The sequence below is a fragment of the Zophobas morio genome, unplaced genomic scaffold (genome assembly GCF_036711695.1).
Source record: "Zophobas morio isolate AGI-343-1 ecotype UQ-CSIRO unplaced genomic scaffold, CSIRO_AGI_Zmor_V1 ptg000012l, whole genome shotgun sequence".
In the NCBI taxonomy this organism is placed as follows: Eukaryota; Metazoa; Arthropoda; class Insecta; order Coleoptera; family Tenebrionidae; genus Zophobas; species Zophobas morio.
The window spans coordinates 300,424-322,249 of NW_026972117.1; the positions used below are offsets into that span (position 1 = coordinate 300,424).

The window sequence follows — 21,826 nt, forward strand, 5'->3', positions numbered from 1 at the left end:
GTTATCCAATCCAACTCAGCCAATGAGAACAAAACGTTTCAGTCGTGTCGCGCCGGCAAAACAGTGTGTGTGCGTATGCGTCGTAATGTGATATGTATAAAAATCCTCGCCAAATATTTGCATAATTAACGTAAAATATTTTTGATAGCCTTCCGGAAGGCCTTTTTCGCATGTGCAACTACTATAAACACCATGGATGTCGTTTCATGCCGTTAGAACAACAACAACTCGCCCGAATTCCACATTTGAGTGATGTTAATTGGGATCCAAGATGGCCGACTCGTATTACCAGGTGAGAAACAATTATGTATTTTTGTTGTTATCTACTTGTTAATGGAGACTATTAAAGTTCGGTTTTCGAATACAATCTAATAAAACTCTAATTGTTAAGCGTGCGAATGAATCCGGCGTCGATTCTGCGAGTTATTTGCGGTGAACGTGTTAATTAATAGGTTATAATCGGAGGGGTAAACAAATTGGCCTTAATTACTATAAAGGTCCGTTTTGGTGCACTCGTTATCGTTTTTACCGGTACCAGTTTTATTTATACCGCAGGTTTAATTTGAGCTGCGAGCGAATTTGTTTGTAGTTAGTTATCCCTGCTCTCAAGGTTAATATCTTTTTAATAAATAATCGACGTTAAAAGTGAGTGAGTGCTCATAGTACAAGTTCGATAACTTCTCGATAATGTTGGTTATTTAGTGAGGTGTAGAAGAAATGTCTCTTAATTCTGTTACCCAAACTCGAGAAATTACGATGATGTGATCTGTGACTACTGACTTGTACTTGGGTTCCAAAAGGACATAACTACATATATCATTGGAAAACAATTTGTGTCCTCCAACGTAAAATTTGTTTGAAGGACTGATAAATGTATAAATCGAGTTCCAACTTAAGTTCAACCGCATCTAGTCGTTGTAAACATATTTTTAACCAGACTGTGTAGTAGTAAATCAGAATCAGGTTTGCCTAAGATGAATTTAGCCACTGATTGCACATTCATCAATATCTTGGTAGCTATACAGAGTGTAGCATCCACAACAAACGTTTGAGGCTCATGAAACTGCTAAAGATAAAAACATGTTTAATAGAGAGATTTAGTAGATATTTAAGTAAACACAAAAAATACCAGTTTCAGTGTGAAGTACGTATATGTGTGCCATAAATGCATTGCATTAACTTTGTCAGATTTTGTACTCTTGATTCATTATCAAAATCAAAGTACTTTTTCTTGTCTGGCTTCTGATCATTTTGACGGTCTGACAGTTTTGTGTAACACGTGTAACAAGCACAGGAATTAGGGGTATCGATATCACCGAATTTAGATTAGTAATTGCCGCCCAATCATGTTATTACCTAATCTATCGTAAGTTGATTAACGCGATTGTATCAAAATAAACGTGTACGGGACAGTGTCAATGTTTTTTAAATTTTAGGTACTGCTGTATTTAAAAAAGCTCAGCTTTTCTCGATGAACTATAATTTTCAATACCGAATTTATGCTAATAATTTGGACGAAGCTCCAGTTTCGAAAATGCTTTGATTTAAAAACGTCATCCGCGCTGTGTAATAACGATGAATATGTGGCGTTGGTAAAAGTAAACAGAAATATACGTACACATACATTTTTTAAAGGTCCACTCATGAATTGGCGCCGCCTCAATCCAAAATTATATCATTTTGGGTAATGTAATTCATTGAATAATAATAAAATTACTAATACGAATTGACGCGTTTTTGTGTTGTATTCAAAGAAAAGAATTGGTGTATTTTTACGCAGTGACTTAAAATGGTGACAGAAAATATTTTATTTGTGGTGTTATTGAGTAATAAGATTACAGCTCATTGAAATAGGGAAACCTATGTGGAGTTAGAGTAGTGTAAATTTCAAAGAAATCGTGCTATCATTAATTACATGGCCTAAATGGCTAAACGTGTTATCTAAAGTGCGTATTTGTGACGCGCAAGATAACAATCTTAGATTTTTGCGTATTTTTCACTTATTGCATAGTGAATTTTTTGTGTAGATGACACATTGTACAGGTATTTAATCAGAAATGTATGACCTAATATTTACTTGGATCTATCAGCAGCTGTCACACTAAAAATTTCAAGCAGTATTCATTTTAGCAAAATTTTGAAATGACGTTATTAATTTTTTGGAAGGAATGAAATTAGAAACATGCCAACACTTAATCAAAAGTGTAATTGACAAATTTGTTTTAACCAATGTTCGTCGAATGGATTTCTTTTTGAAATAACTGTAAGTAAAGAAAATATTTAATGTATATGTACTAGTTTTCTAATTGTATTTAATCGTTTTGAACGTTGGTTTACTTTCAACTACCTATACATAAAAGTGGAACCTCCGAATTTTTAACCCACGAGCCGCCACTGCATTTTAGTCTTGAACTCGCATGAATAGATGTCTGTGTGTAACGTGTAACATCACACTGGGTTAGGCATTCCAGGAAATTCGTAGCGGAGTCTTAACTGGATGCAGACGCTTCAGACGAAAAAGAAGCAAACGTGAATTACCTTCCACTGTATTAACCGAACATTGTTGTCGATATGTTCGATTGCACAATGAGGCTAATCAAAATTCAATGCAAATTAATCGGGAAAATCGCTCTTACGTTACTCTTATGACATAAGATTGTAAAAATTCTTTTGACTTTGACAACTGACTAACTGTGTACTTGTTGGCTGACTTTGTTGCGTTGCGTCGAAAAATAATGGGGGCATGCAAAAGATCCGTCTCGAAGGGGCCAGCTAGCTCTACGACAACCGTCTGCGCTTGTTGGATATCGAGTCGAAATCGAACTCCTTTTACCGCAGTCCGCTCCGAACATCGTTAGGTACGTGGTAGTGTACGATGTGTACTCAAAACGGATGAATTCCAGTTGTCTGCAATAATGTAAATTGCAAAGAGTGTTCGTAGTGACTGTGATGTTTGCGAAATGGTTGCCTTTCTTTCAACAGGTCTAAATTGTTCTTTGTAGTATTGGATTTAATTTTTTTTTTCTTTCTGCGAGAAAGTGTGAGTGATTCAAGTTGACGCTTTTGTCTTAAATTCGTCAGGAAGTGTAAAGTCCATGCTTTGTAATGGAAATGTTTATTTAATCTTATCTGAAGCTTGTCGCCTGATAGTGTTTTTAACGGTGGTTACTTACGTTTGAAAAATAACGAAACGTAATTAAATGAATAATATCGGCGAAAACCTGAATCATAGCATGTATACAACTTTTTTTGGTTTGCTGCATGACCATAATAGATGTACTGTGTTTCGGTTTAATGCGAAAACAACATAGCAAGCATATCAGCCAATTGCTCGACATAATTTATTCGGTATTCAAAAATCTAGCTGTTTTCTAAATGTTAATGGAAAAAATTCAAAATGTACAATAATGTGAAGCGACCGTAATCATAAAATTTCATGTAATGATTCGAGCGTCCGTCAAGAATCGCGGTCGTCGTCTGGTGTCCACGAACTCTATGCTCTTACACCTGTACACCTTCACATGATCTGGAAAATCTCGATTGACTTGGCGCCGACCGGCCGATTCATCATCTTTTTTTTTTACTTCACTGTGAGCCACCATCTATGTCGATTAAATTCTACAGGTTTTGACCAGAAGAGACGTTTCGGGTATTTGTTGCATATTAGTACAAGATTTGTTTCAATTTTGTCATGAAAGTCAACCATTTTGCGTCCTTTGTTCGAACATTGTGGTAATTACGGATGGTACGAGCGAACTTTCTAAAATATTGCATTATGTGAATTGATATAATCGTTACTTGTAACGATGAAGAATAATCGCGAAAAAGAAAGTGGAAAAATTCACGAATAAAGTGGCAACCGTCATGCTCGTTCTTAAAAAAAGTGGATTACAATCTGTTTCTCATCATCACCATCACCATGGACACGTTGAGTCGCTGTGCGCAATTGATAGTTGTTTAAGGCAGAGTTTGGTATGTGCAAATTTATGGTAGAATATGATAAAAAAACTTTAATTCTTCAATGTCAGACACAACAGTTCCAGAAGTATGTTAATCTCGTACAATACACAATATACACACACACAAATACAGACAAATCGCATTTAATTACATTTTAATGGAAGGCTTTTTGTTGTTAAAACTTGTTTGTCGTTTTTTTCTTTCGATAAGACGTAATGTACTTTTAACCCAAATTAAAAAAAATACTGCTTAGAATATGTAGGTACTTTTAGTATTATTTATTTTTACCAATCGTATCAATACCTCTGTAGTACCGAGACGTAATGCACTTACGTTTACATTTAAAAAACACCTTACACACAAAGTAGTGCAAAAGCAATGAAAAACTTTAAAGCCAACCAAGTTTAATTGTTGTCTTAATAGTAACTAAATAAAGTAAAATAGTTACAAATTCTTTGTTGGTAGAATGAAAATTAATTAAATCGGTTATATTAAAACCATCTGCATCACACATGCTAAGGTTTCATTCAATTTTATTCAAGACAACTGCCTCGATGATTTCCTGTATGTACACGACTACCTGTAATTTTGATATCCTGTGTCATTGTTGACATAGAAATAGCTGTTTGTTAGTGTTCATTTAGATGTAATATTGAATAAAAATTATTTATTTGTGTTATCGGGATATCTTTACATTAATATCTACTAACTTACGTCAGTTTTATACGATTGGGCTGGTGATTGCGTCATTGTGTTAAGAATTGTAACAATGTATGTTTCTCCCGTGTGAAAGTCCTTTAGCATCATTATTTATTCATGGCATTCATAAAACACAGAATCAGTTAATTGAAAAAAATGTTCTATCACGAAGGGCGAAAATACACTTTCGCTTTACGTTCTTTATATTTTTACTACCCGAGCGCAAGCTAAGGAAGTGGAGTAATCAAGTATCTTATTTATGAAATAAGAATTTTAATTGAAGACAGAAAAATGGGATAAATCAAAAATCGAAAATTTCCGGAAAAGTAATTCCAAAACGAGTGTATCCTGACACAGTATAGAAGGTTGGTGTTTAAATAAAGAAAAGAAAAACGATTGTTAAAGAAGCAGTAGATGAAGTACATATGTATTCAGTTACCAATTTTTGTATACGTGAAAAAATTGGATCACGAAGAATACCGAAATTTTAAAAAGCTTATATCTAGATGTCATTCTAAAAATAGAGGTAAAAGCGAGGCTGTATTGTTGACACGCAGCAAAGACCTCTTGCCCCTGACCAGCAATTCGAGCCGTCAGTCGTTTCGTCGACCGGTGAAAAAACCCGGCGAACTTTTTGGATATATGTAGTTTAATGAAATGTTTAAAATACTAGATTGTGAACAAAATCAAACACTAAATTTAACGATTTATAAACAATAATATACAAATTAAAATATGATTGGGAAAAAAATTTTAAAAAAACGTTATTCTTTTCCCCAAAATTGTTTGAACACACGTACATAAGGTGAACAGTACATAAAAAATAAAATAATAAAATGCTTACAAAATCAAAACCATAAAACAACATTTTGCAATTTAATTTTGAATCATATGTAACCGAATGCTTTGAAATATTGCAAATGTTTTAAAGTTATGATAAGCATAATAAATTTTTAAACAAAATATATTTGCTTATTCCCCCCCAAAAATCAAAATTTTGCCGAATAAATCCTAACTAAAATGTGCAATATATGATGAGTTTTTACTTGTGATTTATCATTCCGTTCATATTTTTTGGATTTGCGTGTACAGGTGACCCAAAAAATTAAGGAATGCGTGAATTTATTTTATTGATTTAAGCAGGAACTGCAAAACCGAATGCTTTCAAATCTAGGAGATGTTTTAAAGTCATCATGAGCATGGTAAATTTTTGATCAAAATGTATTTGCGCATACCTCCTAAAAAATTGATGACGTCACTTGAAAATATTGCTGAATAAATCCTATCTTAAATGTGCAAAAACTGATGAGTCTATGCTTGTGATTTATCACTGCGTTAATATTTTTTAGATTTGCTTACACAGGGGGTCTCAAAAAATTAATAACTGAGTCAATTTATTTTATTGATTAAATCAAGAATTTCAAAAATGAATACATTGAAATCTTGCAGACGTTTTGAAGGTGTTGTAAGATGATAACTTTTTAATCAAAAAATGTCTGTTTATCAACCCCAAAAAATTGATGACATCATTTCAGAATTTTACCGAATAAATCCTATCTAAAGTGTGCAAAATGTGATCAGTCTATACTTATCATTGCATTCATACTTTTTAGATTTGCAACTTATAAAGGTTGTCATAAAAAAATTAAATTCGTAAAATCAAATGATTTTCGAAAAAGTGGACTTGTACTCAGGGGGAAGGATGTATTGTCGAAATAACTTTCGACCAATTTTTTAGATTTGCTTAAACAGGCGGCTCAAAAAAATTCATCACAAAATTGTGTAAAGAAAAATACAACTCGAAAATGCTGGATATGTTTCATTGTACTTTCGGTGCGAGGGACGTCCTGTCGAAACAACTTACGGCTAATTTTTGATTTACCGCATTTTATGCATATGTTGTTGATCATATTCTATTCTATTTTACATGACAGATTTAAACCCATTTTGGAAAATAAAAAGGATACCGTGTGTTTAGAGAATCATTAGTTTCTATTTAGGTGTAGACATATTCATGTAAAAGATATTCATAAAGCGAGGCGCCTAAATAACTATCTATAGATAACTACGTACATAATAAGCATCCGACTTTGGTGGAACTAAATGTTATCTACAACAATACCTGTCTTTTGTTCAGTTTTGCATAATAAGTACGAGTGTTTCGACAAAGACAAAAGGACGGTAATTAATGTTGCTTACTTTGTAGTATCTCATGAAGATTGCTGTGACAGTGATTTGTTTTTACTTCTCGAGCGTAGGCGAAGGAAGTATTGCAATCGAGTCCATCGGCCGACTCTCTACTTTTGCGTTTTCTCGACCTTTCATGACCCCTAGAGTACGAAGAAATAGGTTTCCCGTTTCCGTCTGTCTGTCTACTGTACTTCATTGGCGAGGGAATAATAATGAGAGGGAGGAAAAAATAGATAATACATTTTTTTGAGTTAACTTATTAACTAAAAAAAAAAATATATATTTTATTATTATATGTATCTTATTTGTCGTATGTATGAAATAAGAATTTTAATTAAAGACAGAAAAATATGTTAAAATTTGGACCCCAGAGCGGGTATTAATGTGGAAACAAAAGCTTACGCTTACGTTTGCAAGGATGTGTGCCATTAATATATTTATTTTAAAAGTGGAGGAAACGTCTACGGCTTCTAAATAAATAATGAAAATGAAAACCCGTTTTTCTTTAAATATAGTCATCGAATTGCGCGTTTTATTATCGAGTATTCTTCATATTGTAATTTTACATTTTTTGCATAAAAATCGGTACTTCGTAACAGCACAAAACTTTGAAAGCAGAAAAAAAAACTCATTAACTTTTATGAATTCGAAACTGAAAATTTGTGTGACCCTGAAAGATAATAATTTATACTGATGGACGTTTAATAGTCATTTAATTGTGTATTTGATCGTGATTTGCATCAAAAGCTCGACAGTCACTTGATAAATAAATGTATTTTAAATGAATTATTATAAACATTGTTGTGGTTTTGCGTCGATTTAACGGTGAGTCTACACTGTTTTACAATTGGAAAACACCTGAGATCATTTCAAGTTACTTCGGTAAACAACAAAAACCATTTCGAACATTCAGAGCGTAATTTATTTTCAAGCAGGAACGTTTGGAACAACAATGAAGCAAATTGTTTACATTGATTGTGTACTGTTTTTATCTTTATAACATCGTTATCTTTTATCACGTAACAACAAATTCACTTATTTCATATGGTGATTTCAGAAGGTTAGTGGTGGAAATTTCGTGTTGAATTTAGTTAAAAATACTTTAAATTAAAAACAATGTGGCTTTGGGAAAAAGTTTGTGGACATGATACATACTTCGATACATTTTTTTGTGGACATGATACTTACTTCGATGTTGGTATCGTTTTAATTCATTAATATATTTTTTTCTTAGAGAAAATATGATAAAATAAGCTTACGCATGACTTATACACAATAAGTAGGTCACAGAAAAGTTGCAAAATATGGGAAGCCCACTGTTTTTGGCAAAACAAAACGCGAAATAAAACTTGTATCGATCATATAGATAACTCTCAACGAGCATATTTTCATCAACTAAAATTGATTCGTTCGTAAATAACTTTTATGTAACATTTGATTACGAGTAACTAGAAGTTTTCACATTAATTTTTTCGGAGGCATCAAACAGGGCCAAACATGATGTGAAACGAGCCCGTGACAGATCGTTCAGTTGTTTCCATCGGCAAAGAAAATGTTACACTTATTTTTTACGTCTTCGCATTATTTTTAGTTTCAACAAATCTTGTCGATGCCTACGTAGTCCGCCCACCACAAAATTCTTGTATACATTTTAAGGTAATCCAAGCAGAATATTCCCGTATTCGTAGGCAAGTGAATTGGTCTCATCGGGGCACTTAGTCTGCGTTCTCCGTACAAAAATGCATAATTTTTTGTAATTATCGTGTACGTATAATACATATTTTTCATGACCCGTGTTGTAAATAAATGTAAATACAATTATTGCGTGAACTGAACAAAAGCAGCTCATCTGCTGTTATGCGAACGTTACAATTTGAATCGAAACAATAACATACGAAAGTGGGTTGTGCCCAAAATTGTCGGCTTTCTCAACTGCTCTTTAAAAATGTCTAAAGACGTAACGACTTATTGTCTACAACGAAACAATGAACTAGACTGCGAGAAATGATCTCCATTGATGATTATTGCTCTTGAGTCGTGTGGGATGGAAAAAAAAGTTCGATTTTCTTCAATCTTTGCGTTTGTTTGCAGGGCGACTACATAAGACATCCCGTTCTGTATGAACTGTCTCACAAATATGGCCTACCGACCGATAACATCTCGGATTCGCAGCTCTCTGGTAAACTCGAGGAGCTGAAAGAGATCATCAGACGAGAGATTCGGAAAGAACTGAAGATAAAAGAAGGTGCTGAAAAATTGCGAGGCGTTTCCACCGACCGAAGGTCTCTCAGCCACGTCGCCACAATTGTAAAGAACTCAAACTGGAAACTTGCCGAATTGAAAAATGAACTTAGCGAATTGGAATCACAGATTATACTCTCTCAGGGACAGACCACGCCATCTACACCGTCATCCAACGGGGGTAAGCAGTGTATTTGCCACGGAGCTACGAAATCGCCTCTCACTAAAATGCCAACGTAAACAAACAAATCAATGTAATTGTGTGGCTTCCAGGGGACGAAAACAGGAAGTGTCTTTAAACGGGCGCAAATTACAAATGGCGCGTAACGTTGTTGATAAAAGCCCCAAAGTGGTGTGATTTCGTTCATCCAATTGTTCTTCTTGTTTGCTAAATGTTGCTATAAGAACCAACTTCTTGTATAGTATAACTATTCTGACGTAACTATTGTGGCATGCATCTGTGGTCTCGTGATTTTTCTTCGACGTACAGGTGCACTGGACGACAAAAACTCTGGTCCGCGTTGCATTAACGGGGTATCCACTGAAGCTTACGGATAATCGTCATTATCGCATCTATGTATAACTCGTGTTGCGGCAGTACTTACGCTCTGATACAGTCTTTTGCTTTCGCGTGCGTCTCGTACGACCTCTGCCCACTCGTCTCGACGGATTGGAACGTGATCAGGCCCTTGTTTCTTTTCCGCGGTTTAGTTGGTAACCAACCTCCCAAGGTCACTGCACCAGGAGCTCGAAACTCCGCGAAGTAACGGTCCATCTATCATTCCTCAGATGCTTGTGCCCGTTTTTCGCGGTCACGGGATCCTCCATCCATGCCGAAAACTCGCTGTCCTGGATTTCGAGAAGACGTCGGCCAGTGGTATATCTACGGTTGAACGTTTTGCCAAAGCGTTCTTGTTTTGCGCTGTTTTTTTTTTTTGCTGTTCTGCTGGGCAATGCATACATTTTTGACCGCAATAATTTGCTCAAGGCGAAAATTCCGAACCAGTCAAGAGCAATGAACTTGTGGATCTAATCGATTACGCGGCCTTTGACAATGACTCTTTCACTCATTTGCACACTTAAGGTTATCAGAGGATTGAGACGGAACCTTTCATATTCGTGCGACAAGTAGAGTAGTACAATATCGGACGGGTGATTCGGATGGCACACATGTTATCGAGTCGTTGTGAATGAACGAATTTATGTATTTTCGTTGTTGTCGAGAAGCTGTTGGTGGCACATTTTCACTTCGGATGTGTTGTAGGTTCACTCAGCACTGCACATTCTCTTATACTTTTTATTTACCGAACGTAAGCTAAAGTGTGTATTGTAATAGGGTCGGTCCGATGATTGGTTACTTTCATGTTTTCTAGACGTTTCGTGACCGGTAGAGTGCAAAAAGTATCTGTCGATTCTTATTGGACAGATAATCTCCGAATCTACCGGATCGATTGTTATCAAATTTTATGTAAATGTTAGGAATGTCGTGTACATCGATAATAATGAAACTTTTCTCCCTTTCGCCAAATTGATGACGTCGCCAAATTTGGCCCCATACATCCCATCTAATAAATGCAAAACATTACGAGTCTGCACTTGTGGTTCATCAATGCATTCGTATTCGTTTTTACTTTATGGAGGTCATTACAAAATAAAAATCGGAGAATAAAATTCTATAATTTTGCAAAGACGCGTAATTTGTTGGACTGTACTTCCGGGGCGAGGGAAGTTCTGTGATAATAAGCTTCGACCATTTTTTTATAAAATGCGTTCCACAGCGTCAACCTACATTGTGTTGCGCACGTGCTCGTAAGATTGCCGAAGTGTCCTTCTCTGTACAATTATATTCTTCTGTTTTATGTTCTCATGAAGTCGTGGTGTTAATAATGAGAATCGACCTGTCACATTCTCGCGATTCAATTTTTCTCGTAGACATGTATTGTTGTAGTTATCTTGATTGAAACAGGTTGCAGTTACAACCACCTTGTGCGCACAATTGATGGTTACCGTCAAATTCGTCATTTAAAAGTACGGGCATGTTAACTAGGTTGCCTGGAAATGTGTTATGTATTCAAAAAACACGTATCTTTCATCTAAAAATGTCAATAAAGCCAAAATAGCGTACAAAAAAAAAAAAAAGCGAAAAAGGCTTAAAAAATCATTTTATACTATGCTTGAATATATGTATTATCAATATATTTTATAGGCTCTAAATTATACTTATCACGAATAGGCAATGTCTGATACAAAAATACATGTAAAGTCACGATATTTTTAACATATATTCCTCATAACAAAAATAACCGATTTCACGCTATTGACATATCGTAGTATATTAAAGGTCCACAAATGTTGAACATTTTTGAGCAGGCAATTAAAGATTTTATGTGCCTAGAGTGGTACAGTGTGCGACAATAGCAGCAAAAGTGTTTGATAACATCTACAATTTTTTCTTCAAAACAGGTTCCCACGCTTCTGCATTCACCTTAAGAAATTTCGAGACATTTCTTCATTGATTCGATTACAACAGTTTGCAATCTCAGCCATTAAATTTCGTTATTTAAAATTAACCAAAAGCCAAGTCAGGTCAAGTCAGCGGGGGAGCCGTAAAGTAAATTAAAAACGTTCATTTATATGTACTTACAAAATGTTGTGTTCAAGTCTGTAACAAAACAGGAACCAAACTTGACACAATGCGTCAATCGAACTGTTTAAAAATAAAGGACACTAGTAAATAGGTAGACAGTTCAAATAAGGCGCTTTAGAAAAACATCGAAAAATGAGTAAAATTCACTTTTAACGATGAGTCTTCTTTCTTACAGATAGTATACCACGATCCTCCCTAGAAGGCCATAACAATGAAAAAGTCAACTTCAATCAGTATACGAAAATAGAGAATTTAGAAAGACAGTTAAATATCGAACTGAAAGTGAAACAAGGTGCGGAAAACATGATCCACAGCATAACGGGGAAAGATAAGAAACTTTTATCCGAGGCTCAACAGATGTTGCAAGATTCTCGAAAAAAGATAGAATACCTTAAAATGAAAATAACGAAGGTACGTTGCCAGTCGAGGGCAAGTTGGAGGTTTTTTTTTTGTTCATTTGTTTATTTATCTTTTAGTTGAAACATGACATTAATTCTAAGCATCGCGGATCCATGCACGACCTTACATCAAACGGTGAAGTCAATCACGGCGATTTCGAGCCGCCCTTAGAAGAACGCATCGACGACTTGAAACATCGATTGCGAGTCGAAGCTGCGGTGGTGGAAGGTGCCAAAAACGTAATAAAACTGCTGCAGAACGGAAGTAAAGACAAGAGCGATAAGAGGGCGCTCTCGGAGGTAAGATTTGTAGAGTTCTAATTGCGTGCGTTTCGAAATCTGCGCGACTTGCTAACTATTCGAAATGTTTACATAATTTGTCTTGTGGGAAGTACTATTTTTGCGAGCGGGTGCGTATTAATATTTTGGACGGCTTGTTCGACAGTAATTTATTTGAAGAAGTAAAAACAACGAGAAATCGGTCCGTTCTTCGAATGCGTCCGAATCGAGCATGCAGATTCGACAAAATCACAAGATCGGAAACCATGATGTAAATCGTGCCACGTAGAAATAGTCCTGCTTGCGTTGCCAAGATCCAACCGTCGTCGAGTTCAGTTTACGTTCCTGCATATCGCCGGGTGCACGGACCGGGGCCTTCCGAACCGAAACCGAAATCTGGATGCCAAGAATAAGCTTGTTTACAATCGAACAGTGAATCGTAGAGTGCATTCCCCGAATCTCGGGCAGTTCCAGATAATCCTCGGCGATAATAATAAGTGTGCAACCGTCGAACGCTTGCCAAGGGCAATTGCGCCTCATCTCGAACGCATCCTGCAACGTACATACAGGTGAACAGTTGAAAGCGTAGCCATCGACAGCGACAGCTAAATATACCCGCATTTGTGACGTAACGGACATTTCGAGTAGTGCGTGAGCATGAGTGGTCATGTACGGTAAAGCGGACCCGCAGCAGCAATGGTCGGTCCATGCGGAGTTCACCATCTCTCATCCACGGGTGGACTCGGACAAAGCACCTCAGACTCACACCGAACAAGGCGATAATGGCGTACGGATGACGTACACTTGGACTTCGCAAGCCAATCAGAATTGGAGTTCGCGAAGGACGCCTCCGCCTTCTGGGTCGACGTCCACGCACAGCGACGCAACCCCGAAGTCTTACGGCTTCCAGAAGGGGAACCTCCTATTCACTTCAACGCCTCCGAGACGTCCGTACAACCTCCCCGAATCCAATACGAACACGAACAGGCTGGGCGTCCAAGACTCCGGCTACGGTAGCGACCTTTTGTCTCCAAACTCTTACGGGAATTACCCGCCGAGAAGACCCATCCAGCAGTACAATCGCAAATGCCGCAGCACCTGTAACATCGTCCTCTCAACGAATGTCCAGGACGAAAATAGAACGGAAGATGCGGCAGAATCTATTCATACGCAATGCGGAAGAACCCAGAGTTTGCGATGCCAAACACCCACCTTGCGCTGCGATCGCAAAGATAACTACTACGGCTGCGGAGATCCCTGGTGCCATCACATACACTACGGAGATGATTTCGCGTGTTCGGGACGGTTCTCTCCGGTCATGGAGACCTGCGAGGATTGTCCTAGTGGGCACACGTCGACGGAGACTTTCAGTACGGTGAGGTGCGAGCACGGAAGGAGCTCTCTGCCGAGGGAGAACGAGAATCGAAAGGATGCTTGCGTGCAAACGTTCGAGATGATCGATAAGTGTACGTCGCCGTTCGTCAAGATGGGAAGTTTCAAGTATGACGATTCTCAAGGAAAAAAAGACAAAGCGTCGAAGAAGAAGTACGGATCGAGTAGCAGGAGAAGGACGGAGCCGATTTTTCAGCGGTCCCAGTCGCCGACATCGATCACTCCGGATAGTTTAGAGAGTACGAAGGTACGAGTGGTTTGGTAGGCAGGCATACGCATGGAAGCAAACTGTAAAAATTCTGGACCAGATTTTAGAATTTTTCATTAAGCGAATTTTAATAAGGTACACATGTTTTGTCGAAACTGAATTTCGTGATGCTAATGCGACGACGAATTGTACCTTAAATGAAAAAAATAATAAAAACCTGGAAGTGACACCGGTCTCTCGAAAGCAGGTGCAGTCACCATGTGAGTTTCTAATTTGCTGAACCGAATTGTGTCTTAAAGTGTTAACAGTGTGTTAAATCGAAGTGTGGTACTCTCTGAGACCAAATCATTCGTAAGAGCAAAGTAACGATGTCGGTGGAGTAGGAAATCATAAAAGATGTTTTTGTTTTATATATATATATATAACTGGAATTAGAATTGAAAGACCCCAAGGTAACATAAAGATAAAATGAGATGAAGTATTTGACGTAGAAAAGTATTTTCCGAAAGTTTTTGAATCTTAACCAAACCATAAAGAGAAACACTTCATATGTATCTGAAAATTGGAACGTTATCAATTCAATTAAAGAAAAGAAATCCAATATTTATTGTTACGATGTCATGCATTCACATTTTTGAAATATCAAGTTTTTAAGCAACACGTGCGTAATCCTAGTGGGATATTGTGGTTTGGGTCGGTGCTGAGATTTTGAGGTAACGACTAAAAAATGTTCAAGTTTATTCCTAAATGGTACCTTGCAAAAAGCCCTGTAAGATGTTCTGGTGCTTTCATCAGCATCCACTATGTATTTTTATCAACTAACATGGAGACATGTCAATGTTTCCATATTTTTAACATAAAGTGGCTCTTTAAAATGCTCTTGGTAATATAATGTTAATGGCAGACGTCACACTATTGTTTTAATCAATTAATTTATCGCAGATTAACGTAGTTTCTTGTTGAAAGTAGGTATGAAGTTTTTTTTTCCGATCATGACCATTTCTGTTGTTGGTTGTAGTGTCAACAATTTGCGAATATTTCTTTTCGTACGTTAGTGAATTTTCATTTTGTAAAAACCTGGTGTTAATTCAGACTTTTTGCTTTCGCATGTTTAGATTTATACACTTTGCTTTCATATGACATCTTTTCAATATTACTTTAATCAAGGGGAATTATGCTTTTATTTGTATCTGACCGTACTATTTCCATAAATAGAAATTCTAAAACAAAGAGATGCATCGTGCCAAAATATTTCAAATTCATGTTTCGAAAATTTTCGGTACATAAGACAATCCTTAACCGAATATCAGAATCGAAATTTGTCATGGCATGATTATCATTTGTATGTATGTATTTATAAATATAATTTTCCAAATCTATACTTTATAAAAATATAAAGTTTGGCAACCAACATCCTGACCGTTGCGTTTTCATTGACACAATAATGCGTACAGAAAATTTTTAAACAGTCTTCCAGATTTTTTTTTTTTTTCTCTTTAATTTGCTGTGATGTAATATTTCATAATCTTATCAATGTCGAAGAGCGATAGCGAAATAATATCGATCTTTGTTAAATACAGGTCAAACTTATTAAGTATTTGTCACAAGTTGTAACATTGAAACTACGGCGCATTTCGAGATCTCAAGCTCGGATCATAATGCAACCAACCGTGAAAAATAGCAAGGAATGATGGTGTTTTGTATTCTCCTTGATTAAAAAGATGGAAAAAATCATGTAGACGATTACATATTTTAATATCTTTAGGGCCAGCGTCGATTATTACGTTCTCCTAAACATGGAAAAGCAACATCTTCCGACAACCCGACGAAAGAAAAAGGATCATCGTCGGAATCGAAACTGAGCGATGCATCGAAAAAACCCCGCACGGTACACATCGACGTTTACTGCACGGGTACCGAAATGGAGTCGGATGCCACTAATTCTTCCAGCGAATCAACAACGGAAAACGAAACTGCTTCCACGCCCCAAACCGTATTCGAATCGGAAAAAGTACGCATTACCCACAAACGTGCAGACGAAACCCAGCTTCCGTTCAGCGTTCGAAAATCGAGATCCAGCAGCAAAGAGAGGAAACCCGAACCGGAAAAGATGGAAGAGTCCGATCTTGACGATGGGACGACGACCGCCTATCCATCAAAGCTCAGTTCATACTCTACCATAAGGGATTTTTCTTCTAGTATTTCGAGTGTTCCTCAATCGTGGACGACGTATTCGATGTCTAGTTGTACTGTACCAGACGACTACGATTCCATTGCAAATACTTCGTGGAAAGATACTTTCTCCGATATCGATAGTTTGTTACATAGTCGTTCAAGTATTGCTCAGACGGAGAGTTTAGACTTTATTCCTCGCAAGTTGTTCGAAAAGAATGCAAGCATCGACGAAACTCCCGAGATAGAATCGTCGAAAGATGTTTTGGAGACTCCAAGTCAACTCAGTTTGCAGCCTAGCGACAGCTTCGAGTACGCCAACTCCGAAGACAGACTGAGAATCAAGAAGATGGAGGAGTTCTGGAAGAACAAGACTTGTGCTAAACAGTGGAAGTCGCCGCATACCGAGAGACGGCACTTGCTCCAACAGAAGAAAATTAAAGAATACCTGGAGAAACGACTGAGCGATAAGAATTTACCCAAGTGGGAATCGAAAGAGTCCGATTCGGAGGGTAGCGACGTCTCCGAGAAGGGATGGACATTCGTGAAAGCAAGCAAGAAGCAGGAAGAGGCGAAGACTGAAAGTGTGCCTTCTCAAGCGTCGAGTGCTCAAAAAACTAGTTCGTCCAGCAAATCTCCGAGTACAATCGTTATCCAGCAAAGGTTAAGTCTGGATCCAAGTTTGCGAGCCCCTTTCACCATAGTGCCTGGAATCTACACGAACCAGAGGGCTATTGCGAAGAAGTTCGGTTCGATAGTACCTGTAGTGAGAAAGCCGGGGCATCACGTTGGACCGGTCAAAAATCCGGATTGTCTGTGCGATCATTGTCAAAGACATTTTATGAACGTGGGGTACAGGGGCCGTGCGCGTTCCATGGGCGATCCACCCGCTTTCGACGTGCAAAACTGGAAAAACTTTGCCCGTTTTCCTCAAACCGAGTCCGCGTCTAACAAAAGTGTTCCGTCACAGTTATGTACCGATTTTTAACATGTGTTTGCTTAGTTGTTAGTAATTTTGAATGCATTTTTATAAGTCTTTTTTTATTTGTATAATTTTTGAAGACGGCGTCCAAGGTAATAAACGAAATGAGTTGTGCATTATTTTTTAGTTTATTATTTATTTATTTATTTGTTTATTGCGAGTCCGAAATTGCTGAGTATCAATTGGCATGTTTTTAGGCACAAGAAAGTTTAAGGGCTAGTAGCATGAAATTGGACTTGTTGAGGAAATCTTTAGAACTCCGAAAATCCGAACTGCCGTCTGATTCGCCGATAGCCCTTCAGCTCAAAGAGGAACTCGCCAATGCTCAGACCTTCAGCCCTTTGTCCGTTCATTACACCAGTCTGCAACCCTTCCGGGAACGTCCCAATGGCAATAAGATCATGACGTCGTCGTCGACGTTTAGTAGGTGCGCCGCAGTTACGGGGACATTAGAAGTCAGGCTGATGGGGTGCCAAGACCTTCTCGAAGACGTTCCCGGTAGACCTAGGAAAGATGGTGACGGTAGCTCGAGTCCCATGGATTTGAGATTCTTCAAGAAGGGAGTTACGGGTCGGAGCTCGTCGAAGAGTTACAGTATTAAAGATGAAGTTAGTGATGAGATAATGGCAGTGCTCAAACTTGATAATACGACAGTTGCTCAAACCAATTGGAAACTTTGCTCACAACAGGCCTGGGATCAACGGTAGGTGTTTTGTTTTTTTTTTTTTTTTTCCTTCGAGTTTCGCATTTAGAAAGTTTTCCTACCCTGCAGATTTTCAATCGAACTCGATAAATCTCGCGAACTGGAAATTGGTATTTATTGGAGGGATTGGAGATCGCTGTGTGCCGTAAAATTTTTGAAACTGGAAGAATTTATCGACGACGACAGACACGGAATGGCCTTGCATTTAGAACCCCAAGGTTTACTATTCGCAGAAGTAAAGATTCGATCTGTCGTTTCAAACTGTCCTTAATTTTGTCGTCTTTCAGATTAAATTTCTGAACCCGATGATTTCAAAGCAGCCCAAGTTACAAAGACAAAAGAGGATATTCAAACAGGTGATGCCTAGAGCCAAACAGATGAACATCAACATCGTGACGTGGGGAAGATGGATGAAACAGTCATCGCGCATACCCAACCGTACAAACACAACTCTGCAACCGTCTGAAATGCTGCCAGTAAATATTCACAAAACTTGGACGGGATTTAAAAAAAGTGACTTAACTTCGGTTGCAGGAAGAACCCGAAGACAAACCGGAAACGCCAGGAGAAACCCCGGATCCGCAGGCTTTCGGTCTGGGCGGACAACGTCCGCTAGGTTTGGGCGTAACAGTCTTGCCAGAAACTCCACCTCCAGTTCCTACGGTTCCGCCGCCGGTCGCCAAGAAGAGGATGTGCGTCACACCACCGCCTGTACCGCCGAGGCTCGATCCCGAGGTGAACCGTCTTTCTCGTTTATGCATTATTATATTTTGAACAGGTTAAGCGGTTGGGTTATTTAATACCGAGGCACACTTTACATTGCAGAGTGCCGCTGCACTGAAGGAGTTTGATTTCTTAGAGGAACAGGAGATGTCTCGTACGGGACCTCTTCTGATTCCTACTGCACCTTCTACACCTGTAGTGCTTCCTGAGCAATTGGTTCCTCCTAGTCCTCAGCCAGTAATTGAGTTTCCAGATGACGAGGTACTTTTGGTTCTTTGTTTGGACACACTGACACATTTACGGGTGCTAACAAATAACATCATCCGAGTTCTAGCGTTTCACTAGATCTTTCGCAGCATGGTTTTTATTTCAGCATCGAACAGTTTTCATTACAATTAGCTTCGGTGCATGGGGGCTGGTGGTTGGCAGTAGAGGAGTTTCATTGGTTAACATTAATTAACATGCATGTTTATTGGGTGGTGTGCGGTAAAAGTTTGTAAATTTTCTTTTTTATTTTATTTTATTTATTTATTTATTTTTTTTGTACCAAAGGGCTTATGTAATTATTACAAGTGAGACAACGACGTACGGCTGCATGACCTGAAAGTTTCCAACGAATTGTTTTTTTTTTTGGCGTTTTTTCCCCCACTAAAAAATAGCTCAGACTTTTACCGCACAATCTATATAACTAGTTCTAGTTTCAGCATGGTGCTTGCGCACATCGTAAAATCGGCAACTTAACAAGCCATTGTAAATTAGCATTATTCGCCGTAGAGATTTCGCTTTATTTTGCGCCATTCATCTCGCACGTTAATGCAAATACGCCAAAATGACGTTTGCTTATTTTCCAGCCTCCTCTCGAGGCCGTAAACGTGATGCGCCGCCCCGTGGCTCGCGAGCTCGGCTACAGAGACAGCGCTTACGAGTCCCGCCGCCACTCCCAGTACACGGGAATGAGCATCGATAATTTCCGACTGATCAGCGTCCTCGGAAGAGGCCATTTTGGCAAGGTCATCTTGTCCCAGTACCGAAACACCGGCGAGTACTTCGCCATAAAGGCCTTAAAGAAAGGCGACATCATCGCCAGAGACGAAGTGGAATCGCTCCTCTCCGAGAAACGCATCTTCGAAGTGGCCAACTCGATCCGCCATCCGTTCCTGGTCAACCTATTCGCGTGCTTCCAGACGGAGGCACACGTCTGTTTCGTGATGGAGTACGCCGCCGGAGGCGATCTGATGATGCACATTCATGCGGACGTCTTCAGCGAACCTCGGGCGGTGTTCTACGCAGCGTGTGTTGTGCTAGGGTTGCAGTATTTGCACGAGAATAAGATCATCTATCGGGATCTAAAACTGGATAATCTTCTGCTGGATACGGAAGGTTACGTGAAAATTGCCGATTTCGGTCTGTGCAAAGAGGGAATGGGATTCGGGGATAGGACGGGGACGTTTTGCGGGACGCCGGAGTTCTTAGCGCCCGAGGTGTTGACGGAAACTTCGTATACGAGGGCGGTGGATTGGTGGGGGTTGGGGGTTTTGATATTCGAGATGCTCGTCGGAGAGGTGAGTTGCGGAAAGCTGGAGAGGCTGTTTTTGACGGACGGAATGTCGTTTTTAGTCTCCTTTTCCCGGTGACGATGAAGAGGAAGTTTTCGACTCGATTGTAAACGATGAGGTGCGGTACCCACGGTTCCTAACGTTGGAGTCGATAGCGATCATGAGAAGGGTAATAAGACACTTCGTTTCCTCTGAAAGATCGACGATCAATAGTTCGTCTTTTTTCCGTAGTTGTTGCGTAAGAGCCCAGACCGACGATTAGGTTCCAGCGAGCGAGATGCCGAAGACGTGAAGAAACAAGCGTTCTTCAGGCATATCCAGTGGGACGAGTTGCTGCACAGAAGGATACCGCCTCCGTTTGTTCCCACTGTCGTGCGTATTCTGAGTTGGAAGTCTGGCGTAAATCTAACGTTCATTTTTCAGCATTCGATGGAAGACGTCAGCAATTTCGACGAAGAATTCACGTCAGAAAAGCCGCATTTAACACCCCCGAAGGAGCCACGGCCCCTTACCGAACAAGATCAATATCTCTTCAGAGAGTTCACGTACATAGCTGACTGGTGCTGACAATAGTCTCTAGATAATAATTTAATGAACAACATGCTGCTTTAATTTGAATGAATTACATGAACAAAATGTTGTAAATACGATCTCAGTATTGAAAAATCATTTGATGATATGGAGGTTTCATATGCAATTTGTGTAACATATCATTTATCACGCCGTTAACAATATGTTCATAAAGTTCGAAGTCGTCTGTCGTGTAACGAATTGTTTTGAAGATTTTTTTTTTTATCGTGTAGCATTTTGTAATTTAGTTTATTGGCAGTTATTTTTCTGGATTTTTTTTTCTGTAAATAGTGATTGCAGTACATACTCTAATGATAAATATTACTCAGTGTTGCATTTCTCCAAGTTAAAGTCATGTTATTGCTCTTCCAGTACGTATCGAAGACTGTTGAAATTTTAAGCAAAATTTTTGGGAAGTGCCTGTTTTAAAAGAATTGATCACGCTCATTGTAAATAGTTACTAATCCTAATGTAATGTATTATTTTTTGATGCTTTAACTATATATCTATATAAATTATGTAAGTTTTAATACCTACAACATGTGTATGAGCTGACTTCAGTAAATAATATTTTATTATTTATATTCTCTTACATCACTAAATATTTACAAAGTTATGAATAAAATCATGTTTATCTATGGCATTTATTGTGTTTGATTTGATGAATCGGTAGTAATTGTTACCGACGTTCCACACAGAGCAGCCTCGGACAACAAGTTTCGGTGTCTCTTAATTGCAGCATCCAACTTTTCTCGTTTATTTAATCTTGTATGCTTGGCATTGGCATTGCATGGTTTATGCAGTCCATTGGATATTTGATAATATACGCACGTCGAATCAGAACTAACGAGCACTAAAAATATGCTACACAAACCACGTCAGCAACTAAAATATCGTTAATTTAACTCACGTTTCGCAGCCCTCTTGTAGTTCAAAAAGCGCCTGCATTTGATTGAAACTTAATCCGTCGGTTGAACATCGAGGCACAAAGATGGAAGCATTTTCGGACTCGCGTTTCTTTGCCATAAAATATAGTATTTTCAACGTATCGTGGTACTTGTGGCTAACATCCCAATATTTTTTCTCTGCAAAATTCAACGAGTACA

General features: G+C 38.4%; 2 protein-coding genes across 6 annotated transcripts; both read left to right on the forward strand.

Moving 5' to 3' along the window:
* The first annotated feature begins 29 nt into the window (after positions 1-29).
* On the forward strand, positions 30-21,363 carry Pkn (Protein kinase N). Of its 5 annotated transcripts, none has more exons than XM_064053937.1 (13): positions 30-292; positions 8,941-9,271; positions 11,913-12,148; positions 12,214-12,435; positions 17,366-17,871; positions 17,941-18,106; positions 18,159-18,347; positions 18,406-18,606; positions 18,697-18,855; positions 19,446-20,156; positions 20,212-20,319; positions 20,382-20,522; positions 20,574-21,363. In XM_064053937.1, the coding sequence occupies exons 1-13, from the start codon at positions 272-274 to the stop codon at positions 20,715-20,717; spliced, it is 3,135 nt and encodes a 1,044-aa protein (XP_063910007.1). In that variant the 5' UTR covers positions 30-271; the 3' UTR covers positions 20,718-21,363. The 5 variants fall into 5 exon arrangements, with proteins under 5 accessions (XP_063910007.1, XP_063910009.1, XP_063910006.1 ...); XM_064053936.1 differs by lacking the exon at positions 30-292 and adding an exon at positions 2,852-2,982; XM_064053935.1 differs by lacking the exon at positions 30-292 and adding an exon at positions 3,625-3,972.
* On the forward strand, positions 12,444-17,256 carry LOC135127505 (uncharacterized). The gene is made up of 2 exons (XM_064053941.1): positions 12,444-14,053; positions 15,780-17,256. Exons 1-2 carry the CDS (start codon positions 13,082-13,084, stop codon positions 17,172-17,174), a joined length of 2,367 nt encoding a protein of 788 aa, XP_063910011.1. The 5' UTR covers positions 12,444-13,081; the 3' UTR covers positions 17,175-17,256.
* Positions 21,364-21,826: the final 463 nt, after the last annotated feature.

Coding starts and splice junctions, on each gene's coding strand:
- LOC135127505 (XM_064053941.1), top strand. CDS start 13,082: ATGTACGGTAAAGCGGACCCGCAGCAGCAATGGTCGGTCCATGCGGAG. Junction 14,054..15,779: donor ATAGTTTAGAGAGTACGAAG/GTACGAGTGGTT, acceptor TAATATCTTTAG/GGCCAGCGTCGATTATTACG.
- Pkn (XM_064053935.1), top strand. CDS start 3,865: ATGCTCGTTCTTAAAAAAAGTGGATTACAATCTGTTTCTCATCATCAC. Junction 18,107..18,158: donor AAGGTTTACTATTCGCAGAA/GTAAAGATTCGA, acceptor GTCGTCTTTCAG/ATTAAATTTCTGAACCCGAT. Junction 18,856..19,445: donor TTGAGTTTCCAGATGACGAG/GTACTTTTGGTT, acceptor CTTATTTTCCAG/CCTCCTCTCGAGGCCGTAAA.